Genomic DNA, 12,419 nt, shown 5'->3' with positions numbered 1-12,419 from the left:
GGAGGTTTCTCTCCAGATGAGAGGCCAAATCCCTCAGGCTTGCCGTGGCAGGCACACAGAGGGAAAGTAAAATATAGAGATGAAGAAAAATAGCTTAAGAATGGAGTTTCTTAAGTACTAAGTGTCTAATGAAAATATTTAGGTCACTAAAGTACTTATCTAAGAAACAGAAACAATATAGCTGCAAATTCACTGTAAAATGTACTTTTAAGAAAACCTTGTTTCATAATGACAGCACCCATGAATACACAATTCAGTAAATTCTAGAACTGTAACAGTTATATTAGGTAAATATATTAAAAATATTGTTAAATTTGAGCTTTGGTTATACTTTTCTCCACAGTTTCATTTAAATCAATCTCAGGACTGCTATTTGCCCCAACATCACTCCCCTCCCCCGTTAATTACAGAATTCAGATTTCTAGCAAGATACATATACTACAAATAAAAGACAGCATTTCCTTTGCCTATTATATGTAGCCACACAAATATGTTTCAGTCAAAGAAAAAATACAAGAAAGTATTTTGTGAGAAGGGAGTTGACAAAACTGAGATAGTCCCTTATTTACTCTTCTGCCTGCTAACTGCCCCGAAGCTCCAGCAGCCTTCTTGGACAAGGGGGTTACATTGAAAATGGGAGCAGGAGCTATTACATACCCTCTTCAGTGGATCAATGTAAATTTTAGTATAAAATAGCTGATCATCATCATTATCCTGAAGGTTCCACTGTTGAACTATATGGTTGATATATGGAGCATAACCAATAAATCCTGCAATACAATAAAGAGAGAATATAGAATTTAGTAGTCAAAGACCAAAACTCATGTGCATGTTAATTCCATTGACCAACTACACAGTTATAGAACCTATTAGGTCAAATCCTTAGGCTGGAACATCACAGCTCATCATGAGAGAAATATGAATTATTGAGACTCCTTTGTTTTATATGTAAATTGCAATAGAGTGAGTTTTATTATCAATTGCAAATCAAAGATTCTTTCAATAAAAAAAGCCCCAAAATGAACTTATACAAGAGGAGCAACTAATATGTTCCAGTTACTAGGAAAAGAATAGACTAGAGAAAAGAATGCTCTTTCTGGCCTTCTAAAATGCTCTTCTTGGATCCTTTATACAGTATTCACTGTTTCTGAAACAGAAAATTTCTACTACAGTTGTTTTCCTGTCTGTACCAGAGATGTTAACACAATCAAATGCTGGATTTGTCACCGACTATAAACATTTCAAAGGAATGTTATATCTAGGACATTTTGGTAATTTTTCCTTTACTTTAGCTAGTCATTACAGTACCTGCTAAGCCATTTTCTGGCTAGCTTTTGTATGTCATAGTCTGGAGAAAGTAAGTCTAAAATAGGATTGTTCCCCTTGGCCTTAGAACATAACCATTAAGTTTGCCAACAAAAACTGTCTATTAAAAACACAGACAGCAGGATCATTTTTCCCTTGGTTGAGTCTTCCTCTGAGTTTCAGAAATGCAGCCAAACAATGTCTCATTGACATTTATACTTTTTAAAAGAGACCAATATTACTCCTCTGAATTAAAAGAAACTGAATTTTACCCTTAAAATTAAAATTTAATCAAAAGAATAAAAGGAATAAGTCCAGCAATTTTACTGCTACCTAGAGAAAATAAGACAAAATAAGAACACGGCTAAACCAACCACTGGTTGCTCATTTTAATTATTTTTACCAAAAAAAAAAAATCTTAAAACACTGAAAAATGGAAACTATGAGTGAGGAGTAAGTCGATGCTGCACAGACATACACGCAGGAACAAACTGTAATTATAACTAAAATACAGAAAAACTTCCTGAATAATCAACAGAAGACTTGATGAACAGAACCCTGATCCCGATGATGAAAAGAGGAAACCGAATAGAGATTGATAGGAGGGGAGGAGGCACTGGTGGGCTGGTGGGCTCCCACAGATAACAACTGAAGTTCAGGAAAGATATCTCAGCTGTGAGGGATTGCCACTGAGAACTCGGGTCTAATCCCCAAGCTGGGACCCCCAGCAGAGAGCACCAGAACTGAGAAGGGTACACACATAACAGATGGCTGTAAAAAGCAGTGGGGTTGCTGTCTTCCAGAGAGAGACAGCTTGAAATTCAGGCACCCTCATAAAGTGCCAACACACAAAATTCGCTGTGGAGCCAATCACCTTGTGCTCTGGCAGAGGGAGGGCAGAGTGGACTGGAGTTATGTGAGCAGAAGCCAGGATTAGGGGCTTTGGGGTTAGATCTCAGAAGGCAGAAACCTTAGTCTCCTGTGCTGACTCATTCGTTCATGCAGACATTGACTACACAGGTGGCTTTGCCTTGGAGAAAGACAGCTGATGACCACCCTATTGGAAAACACCTTATCCCACTGGGTGTAATTTCTGAGACCCAATAATAGACTGAGAATAACAGTTAGCTTCCACACAGAAGCACTTGCCCCACTCTGTGAAAAACTATCACCACACCTAAGAATGATTGCCTGAGGGCTATTCAAGATGGAATCATACCAGTCTGTAGGCAGAGGCAATCTCTGGAAGCTTTGAGCATTTCCCTGATCTAATTGAGTATTTCCCAGTCTAATTAGCATTTGACACTGCCCTGCACTAGAGATTGAGAGATGTAGCAGATCTCCCTAATACATAGTCACAAACCCAAAAAGGCAGCAAAAATGAGGAGACAAAGAAACAACCCACAAATGAAAGGACAAGAGAATTCCCCAGAAGAAGAGATAAATGAAATGGAGATAAGAAATTTATCTGATACAGAATTCAGAATAATGATGGTAAAGATGCTCAACAGCATGAGAAAAGGTATAGTTAACTATGAATAAAGAAATAAAGAATTACATAGCAAAAATAAAGAACAAATTGCAAGGAATACACAGCAGATTAGGGGAATCTGAGGATTGAATCAGTGAATTAGAAGACAGTGTTGAAAAAAAATCACTCAATAAGAGAACCAAAAAGAAAAAAACAAAGAAAAAAAATAGGAGGACAGCTTAAAGGAGTTGTGGGACAATGTGAAACGTAACAATATTAGAATAGCAAGAGTGTCAGAAGAGGCAGAAATGGAGTAAGGTATGGAGAAAGTATTTGAAGAAATATTGGCAGAAAATTCCCTAACATAGTAAAGGAAAAAATCACACAAGTTGAGGAGGCACAGATAACCTCAAGCAAGAAACCCAAAAAGGCTCACACCCAGACACTTCATAATTACAATACGAAAAATAAAAGACAAAGAGAGAATCTTAAAGGCAGTAAGAGAAAACCAAACTGTTACCTACAAAAGGGCTCCAATAAGGCTGACACCGATTTCTTATCAGAAACTCTGCAGGCCAGAGGGAATGGCATGAAGTACTCAAAGTAATGAAAAGAAAGGATCTGAAACCAAGATTACTGTACCCAGCAAGATTATCATTCAAAATAGATGGTCAAATAAAGGGCTTCCTGGACAAAAAAAAAAAGGCTAAAGGAGTACATCACCACCAAGCCAGCATTACAAGAAATGCTTAAAGGGACTGCTGTAATGAAAAGAAGAAACAGAGAGAGAAACCTAGGCATACAGAATTAAAATGGAATGAAATTCTGCCCCCACCCTATTTACTGGGTGTTTGGTGTTTGTATTTGTTTTGTTTATCTATTGCTTCTGTGGTGCTTTCTCTCTCTCTCTCTCTCTCTCTCTCTCTCTCTCTCTCTATATATATATATATATATATATATATATATATATATATATATATATTCTCCTTTTTCTTTTCTCTCTTATATTTTCTTTTTTTCTCTCTCTCTCCCTCTCTTAGATATCATTTGTACTCTCTTTTCTCTCCCCTAATTCTCTTTTCTCAGGTGGTCACTTATATTGGGGTTATCGATGTCATGAGTACATTCATGCTTTGTTCCCCTTGAGTCATGTCTTGTTAAGGTAAATTTTATCCTGTCTGGCTAAAGTGCTAGAGAGCAAGCGACATAACCAGACACCTGGAGAGGAGGAGCAGCGATGCGTGCAGATCACTCCAGTTCAAAGAGCAGCAGCCATGCAAGCAGCCCACTGCCATCCGAGGAGCAGCAGACTTGCAATAAACCTGTCCAAGTCCAAGGAGCAGTAACCCAACAAGCAGCCCACCACATCCGAGGAACAACAGCAACGTGCAGCCAGCCCCCATTCAAGGAACAGCAGCCATGTGAGCAGTCCGCCCCAGTTCAAGGAGTAGCAACTACGTGTGTAGCCCGCCCCCATCCAAGGAACAGCAGCCCCGTGATCAGCACACCCTCTGTCTGAGGAACAGCAGCTGAGTGAGAAGCCTCACCCCACCAGCCAGAGAAGCCACCATGGCTGTGAAAAGCACCCACCAGAAGAGCTGATGCCAACTGAGGAGCAACTGCTACCACAACTGCCCGAGGAAGAACCACAGCCCGAGGAGCCACAGCCACCCAAGGAGCAGCATCTGAATGACTCAATGTCTAGATCTGTCGGAGAGATCAAACATGGGCAGACAAAGAAAACCCCAAAGGAAAGACGAGGAGGACTCGCCAGAAAAATAGCTAAGTGAAACAGAGGCACGCAACATGTCAGAAAAAGAATTCAGAGTAAGGGTCCTAGAGTGCATAAACCGGTTGGAGGAAAAAATCAACAACTTCTGAAAGAATCAAGAAGAAACAGATGAAAAAATCAACAACTTATGGAAGAATCAAAAATAAATGGATGAAAAAATCAATAACTGATGTAGAAACCAAGAAGAAATGAAGAGTGATATACCTGCAATAAAAAGCACCATTGAAAGTTTCAACAGTAGACTAGGAGAAGCCGAGGACCGAATTACCGAATTAGAAGACAGGGAAACAAAACACACCCAAACTGAAATGCAATTGCAGAAAACAATTAAAAGACAGGAGGAGAGCCTAAGGGAGCTGTAGAACAACATGAAATGAAACAACATACGAATAATAAGGATGTCAGAACAATAGAGGAACAAGGATTAGAAAACATATTGGAAGAAATAATATCAGAAAACTTCCTTGAGGTGGGGAAGAAAAAAGTCACACAAGCACAGGGAGTCCCAAACAAGATGAACTCAAAAAGACCCATGCCAATACACATCATAATTACCGTGGCAAATGTTCAGGACAAAGAGAGAATCTTACAGACTGCAAGAGAGAAACGGAAAGTTACATACACTGAATCTCCCGTGAGATTATCAAATGATTTCTCAACAGAAACACATCAGGCCAGAAAAGAATGGACGAAAATTTACAAAGTGATACAAAGCAAAGGACCGAATCCAAGAATACTCTATCCAGCCAGGCTATCATTCAAAATTGAAGGGGAAATAAGAAGCTTCACAGACAAAAAAAGGCTAAGGGAGTTTATCACCACCAAGCCAGCAATGCAAGAAATGCTAAAGGGACTGGTGTAAAATAAGAAATAAAAATCTAAGAAAGAAAACAGGCACAAAAAATAGAAAGGGCTACAAAAAAGTACCTTTCAATAATAACTTTAAATGTAAATGGACTAAATATTCTGATCAAAAGACATCGAGTGGCTGAATTGATAAAACAACATGACCCCTATATTTGCTGTCTACAAGAGACCCACCTCAGAATAAGGGACTCACAAGGACTGAAAGTGAAGGGATGTAAAAATATCTTTCAGGCAAATTGAAATGAAAAAAGAAGCTGGGGTAGCAATACTTGTATCAGACAAGATAGATCTCAAAGTGAAGGCATAACAAGAGATAAGGAAGGCCACTTCATAATACTGAAGGGATAGATACAACAAGAAGATATAACCCTGATAAACGTATGTGCACCCAATGCAGGAGAATGCAAATACATAAAAAAATCCTGGAACATATCAAGGGAGAGATGGAGAGCAATACATTCAAAGTAGAGGACTTTATTACACCATGATATCACTGGATAAATACTCTCAACAAAAATTCAGGAAGAAACTGCAATCCTAAATGACTCACTAGATCAGATGGACTTAATTGACATCTTCAGGACATTACACCCCAAAGCCACGGAATCTACATTATTCTCAACTGCTCATGGGACATTTTCAAAAATAGACCACATATTGGGTCACAAGCAAAGTCTCCCCAAATTCAAGATGATTGAAATCATGCCAAGCATCTTCTCAGACCACAATGGAATAATAGTACAAATAAACTACAATAAAAAACCCCAAAATACTCAAACACTTGGAAGCTGAATAGCATGTTATTAAATACTGATTGGGTTACCAATGTGATCAAAGAAGAAATTAAAAACATCCTGGAAACTAATGACAATGAAAACACAACAATCCAAAACCTATGGGACACAATGAAAAGCAGTCCTGAGAGGGAAGATTATAGCTCTACAGGCCAACTTAAAAAAAAAAAAAAAAACAAAAAAACAAACAAACAAAAAAAAAAACAAGAAAAAATGGTAGTAAATCATCTAACTCTACATCTCAAGGAATAAGAAAGAGAGCAACAAGAAGAGCCAAGAGTGAGCAGAAGGAAGTAGATAATGAAGACCAGAGCAGAAATAAATGACATAGAGACCAAAAAACAATACAGAAAATCAATGAAACAAAGAGCTGGTTCTTTGAAAGGATAAACAATATTGGTGATCCTCTAGCCAAGCTCAACAAGAAGCAAAGAGAGAGGACCCAAATAAACAAAATCAGAAATGATAGAGGCGAAATAACAACAGACACCACAGAAATACAAATGATTATTAAAAAATACTATGGACAACTCTACTCCAACAAACTAGACAACATGAAGGAAATAGACAAATTCCTAGAAAAATACAACATTCCAACACTCAATCAGGAAGAATCTAAAAATCTCAATAGGCCAATAACTATGGAAGAAATTGAAGCAGTCATCAAAGGGCTTCGAGCAAACAAAAGCTCAGGGCCAGATGGCTTCACAGGGGAGTTTTATTAAACATTCAAGGAAGAACTAAAACCTAACCTCCTCAGACTACTACAAAAAATTCAAGAGGATGGAACAATTCCAAGCTCATTCTATGAAGCCAGCATCACCCTAATACCAAAACAAGGGGAAGACAACACAATGAAAGAAAATTACAGGCCAATATCCCTCATGAATATAGATGCCAAAATCCTCAACAAAATCTTAGCAAATCAGATCCAGCAGTACATCAGAAAGATCATACACCATGACCAAGTAGGATTTATCCCAGGGATGCAAGGATGGTATAATATCCGCATATCAATAAACATGATACATCACATAAACAAATTGAAAAAAATAAAACCACATGGTCATATAAATTGATGCAGAAAAAGCATTTGACAAAATCCAACACCCATTTTTGATAAAAACTCTCAGCAAGGTGGGACTAGAAGGATCATACCTCAAGATAATAAAAGCCATATATGACAAACCCACAGCCAACATCCTACTCAATGGACAAAAACTAACACCATTTCCCCTAAGAACAGGAACAAGACAGGGATGCCCACTCTCACCACTCCTGTTCAACATAGTACTGAAAGTATTAGCCATGTGATCAGAAAAGAAAAAGAAATAAAAGGCATCCAAATTGGAAAAGAAGAATTTAAACTGTCCTTATTTGCAGATGGCATAATATTATACATAAAATACCCTAAAGACTCCATCAAAAAACTATTAGACTTAATAAATGAATTTGGCAATGTAGCAGGAAACAAAATTAATGCCAAGAAATCTATGGCATTTCTACACACCAATAGTGAATTTGCAGAAAGAGAGACTAAAAAAGCAATCCCATCAACCATCGCACCAAAAAAGTTAAGATACCTAGGAATAAACTTAACTAAAGAGGTAAAGGACAGGTACTCAGAAAACTACAGGACGTTGAAAAAAGAGATAGAGGAAGACATAAACAGATGGAAGAACATACCATGTTCTTGGACTGGTAGAATCAACATCATTAAAATGTCCATACTATCCAAAGCAATCTATAAATTCAACGCACTTCCCATTAAAATACCAATGGCATATTTCACGGACCTAGAACAAACTCTCCAAAAATTCATCTGGAATAAAAAAAGACCCGAATAGCTGCAGCGATCCTGAGAAAGAACAAAGTAGGTGGGATCTCAATACCAGATATCAAGCTGTATTACAAAGCCACTGTTCTTAAAACTGTCTGGTACTGACACAAGAACAGACATATAGATCAATGGAATAGATCAGAGAGCCCAGAAATCGATCTGAACCCATATGCTCAATTAATATTTGATAAAGGAGGCAAGAACATACAATGGAGTCAAGATTAGTCTCTTCAATAAATGGTGTTGGGAAAATTGGACAGATACATGCAAAAAAATGAAACTAGACCACCAACTTACACCATACACAAAAATAAACTCAAAATGGATAAAGGACTTAAATGTGAGATGGAAAACCATAAAAATACTAGAGGAATCCAAAGGCAACAAAATCTCAGACATATGCCGAAGCAATTTCTCTTCACTGATACAGTTCCTATGGCATTGGAAACTAAAGAGAAAATGAACAAATGGGACTACATCAAAATAAAAAGCTTCTGCACAGCAAAAGAAACCATCAACAAAACAACAAGAAAGTCCACTGCATGGGAGAACATATTTGCCAATGTAATCACTGATAAGGATTTAATCTCCAACATTTACAGGGAACTCATACAACTTAACAAAAGGAAGATAAACAATCCAATCAAAAAATGGGCAAAGGACCTAAATAGACACCTTTCAAAAGAGGACATTCAGAAAGCCAAGAGACATATGAAAACATGCTCAAAGTCACTAATCATCTGAGAAATGCAAATCAAAACAACAATGAGCTACCATCTCTCAATTGTCAGAATGGCTATCATCAACAAATCAACAAACTACAAGTGTTTGAGAGGATGTAGAGAAAAAGGAACACTCGTGCACTGCTGGTGGGAATGCAGACTGGTGCAGCCACTATGGAAGACAGTATGGAGTTTCCTCAAAAAACTAAAAATGGAACTCCCATTTGACCCAGTGATCCCACTTCTAGGAATATAACCCAAGAAATCAGAAACACTATATATGCACCCCTATGTTCATAGTAGCACAATTCACCATAGCTAAGATCTGGAAACAGCTTAAGTGCCCATCAGCAGATGAATGGATTAGAAAACTGTGGTACATCTACATGATGCAATACTATGCTGCTGTAATAAAGAAGGAATTCTTACCATTTGCGACAGCATGGATGGAACTGGAGAGCATTATGCTAAGTGAAATAAGCCATTCAATGAAAGAAAAATACCACATGATCTCACTCATTTATGGATAATTAAGACCATTATAAACTGATGAGCAAAAATAGATACAGAGGCAGAGCAACATCAAACAAACTGTCAAACTACAGCGGGAAGGCTGGGGAGGGTTTGGGGGTGGCAGCATGGGGGAAGAGATCAACTGAAGGATTTGTATGCATGCACTCAAGCATAATCAATGTACACAAGTCACTGGGAGGTATGGGAGGCTAGGGGAGGGTCAAGGGGAGAAAAAAAGGGAGACATATATAATACTCTTTGTAACATTTTAATCAATAAACCAATTTAAAAAAACAAAAATAATTAAAATGGAATGAAATATATAAGCACCTATCAATAATAACCTTAAATGTAAATGGATTAAGTGTTCCAATCAGAAGACATAGGGTAGCTGATTTGATCTAAAAAATGAATCAACTATATATCCTGACTACAAGAGAACCACAGAGGATGAGAATGAAGGGATGGAAAAGAATTGTCCATGCAAATGAAAAAGAAAAGAAAAGCTGGAATAGCAATACTCATATGACAAAATACATTTCAAAATGAAGGCCATAACAAGAGATAAAAAGGTCACTACAGAATACTAAAGGGATTGATCCAATAAGAGGATATAATCATGGTAAATATATATGTACCCAGTATAGGAGCACCTAAATATATATCTCTATCTCTATCTCTATCTCTATATCTATATCTAATCTATAGCTTATATCTATATCTATATCTTTATCTATATCTATATACTGCTAGAGGACTTTAAAAGAGAAATTGACAAAAATAAATTCATAGTAGGGGACTTTAACACCTTGTTGACTTCACTGGATAGATGTTCTAGACAATAACTTAACAAGGAAATAGTGACTTGAAAGGAAACACTGGATCATATGGATTTAATAGACATTTATAGAACATTTCACCCCAAAGTAGCAGAACACATTCTTTTTAAGTGCACATGGATCATACACAAAGAGAGACGACATGTTAGGACACAAAACAAGTCTCTACAAGTTCAAGAAGATTGAAATCATATCAAGCATCTTCTCAAATCACAGTGGAATGAAATTAGAAATGAACTATAGTAAAAACACACAAAATTATTCCATGTTATTAAACAACTAGAGGTCGGTTGCACAAAATGTGTGCATGGATGTGGTCCCTCAGCCTGGCCAGTTATTGAAGCATAAGCGTCTGGCACGGAAGGGCAGGTCCCAGCTGACCTCTGGGCCCTGGGCAGCACCTGGGCCCCCACTTGCCTTGGCCTGGTGCAACCAACTCACCTACTCCACCCTCCCACCATGGTTCGGGGCCTATTGGGGCTGGCAGCGCCTCCACTGCCACCGCTGCCAGTGCAGTGTCGCCAAAGCCTGCCATGTTCTGCACTGCCTCATAGCACGTCATAGCGAGTGGTCGAACTCCTGGTCTCCTCATCAAACGACCGCCCAAGGGGAATATTTGCAAATTAGACTTTTATTATATAGGATGTTATTAAACAATGAATGGCTTACCAATGAGATCAAGAAAGAAATAAAAAAAAACTTCCTGGAAACAAATGAAAATGAACACAACACAGCCCAAAATCTCTGGGACACAGCAAAAGCAGTCATGAGAGGGAAGTTCATAGCACTACAGACCAACCTCAAAAAAATAAGGAAAATTAAAAATAAACTATTTAACCCTACAACTTAAAGAACTAGAAAGAGAACAACAAGAAAAGCCCAGAGTAAGTATATGGAAGGAAATAATAAAGATTAGAGCAGAAATAAATAGCAGAGACTAAAAAAAAACAAATAAATAAAAAAACCCTGTGAACCCAAGAGCTAGTTCTTTGAAAGGATAAACAATATTGATGAACCGTTACCCACCAAAGAGAGAGGACCCAAATAAATAAAATCAGAAATAAAAGTGGAGAAGTAACCACTAGCACTGTGGAAATACAAAGGATTGTAAGAAAATACTAAGAACAACTATATGCGAACAAGCTGGACAATGTGGATTAAATGGAAAAATTCATTAAAAAAAATGCAATCTTCCAAAACTGAATGAGAATCAGAAAACCTGAATAGGCCAATAACAACTAATGAAATAGAAGCAGTAATCAAAAAACTCCCATCAAACAAAAGCCCACAACCAGATGGCTTTACAGGGGAGTTTTAGCAAACATTCAAAGAACTAACACCTATATTCCTCAAACTATTCCAAAAAATACAGGAGGAAGGAACACTTCCAAGCTCTTTCTATGAGGCTAGCATTATCCTAATTCCAAAACCATGTAAAGACACTACAAAGAAAATTACAGGCCAATATCCCTGATGCACATAGATCCTAAAGTCCTCAACAAAATAATAGCAAATCGGATCCAGCAATATTTTAAAAAGATCATATACCAGGGATTCAAGGATGGTATAACATTCACAAATCAATAAACAAATACATCACATAAACAAACTGAAAGACAAAAATCACATGAGCATATCAATAGATGTAGAGAATGCATTTGACAAAATCCAACATACATTTTTGATAAAAACTCTCAGCAAAGTGGGGATAGAGGGAGCATATCTGAACATGATAAAGGCTTATATGACAAATCTGCAGCCAACATCATACTCAATGGGCAAAAACTAAAATCATATTCCCTAAGAACAGGAACAAGACAGGGATGTCCGCTTTCACCGCCCTTATTCAAAATAGTATTGGAAATCCTAGCCATATCGATCTGACAAGAAGAAGAAATAAAAGGCATCCAAATGGGAAAGTAGGAAGTAAAATTCTCATTATTTGCAGATGACATGATCTTGTACATTGAAAACCCTAAAGAGTCCACCAAAAAACTACTAGATTTAATAAATGAATTTGGCAATTAGCAGGATACAAAATGAATACCCAAAAATCAATGGTCTTTTTTATACACCAATAATGAATTCTCAGAAAGAAAAACAAAACGAACAATCCCATTTACCAATGCAACAAAAAATTAAGATCCTTAGGAATAAATTTAACTAAGGAGGTAAAAGACTTGTATTCGGAAAATGACAGTAACTTGTAAAAGAGATAGACGAAGACATAAATAAGGGGGGAAATATTCTGTGTTTATGAATTGGCAGAATCAACA

At 37.3% G+C, this 12,419-nt stretch overlaps 1 protein-coding gene across 3 annotated transcripts in view; it reads right to left on the bottom strand.

Annotated features, from left to right (window-relative positions):
• Positions 1-12,419, bottom strand: part of PLOD2 (procollagen-lysine,2-oxoglutarate 5-dioxygenase 2) — a 294,414-nt gene that overhangs the window by 110,689 nt on the left and 171,306 nt on the right. For all 3 annotated transcript variants that reach the window (XM_059688211.1, XM_059688213.1, XM_059688210.1), the window contains exon 5: positions 658-770. In XM_059688211.1, coding sequence (XP_059544194.1) covers positions 658-770 — 113 coding nt within the window. The remainder of the gene's footprint in view (positions 1-657; positions 771-12,419) is intronic.

The sequence above is a fragment of the Myotis daubentonii genome, chromosome 3 (genome assembly GCF_963259705.1).
Source record: "Myotis daubentonii chromosome 3, mMyoDau2.1, whole genome shotgun sequence".
Lineage (NCBI taxonomy): Eukaryota > Metazoa > Chordata > Mammalia > Chiroptera > Vespertilionidae > Myotis > Myotis daubentonii.
Note: the sequence above shows the minus strand (reverse complement) of the source record. Positions and strands in the feature narration are given on the sequence as shown.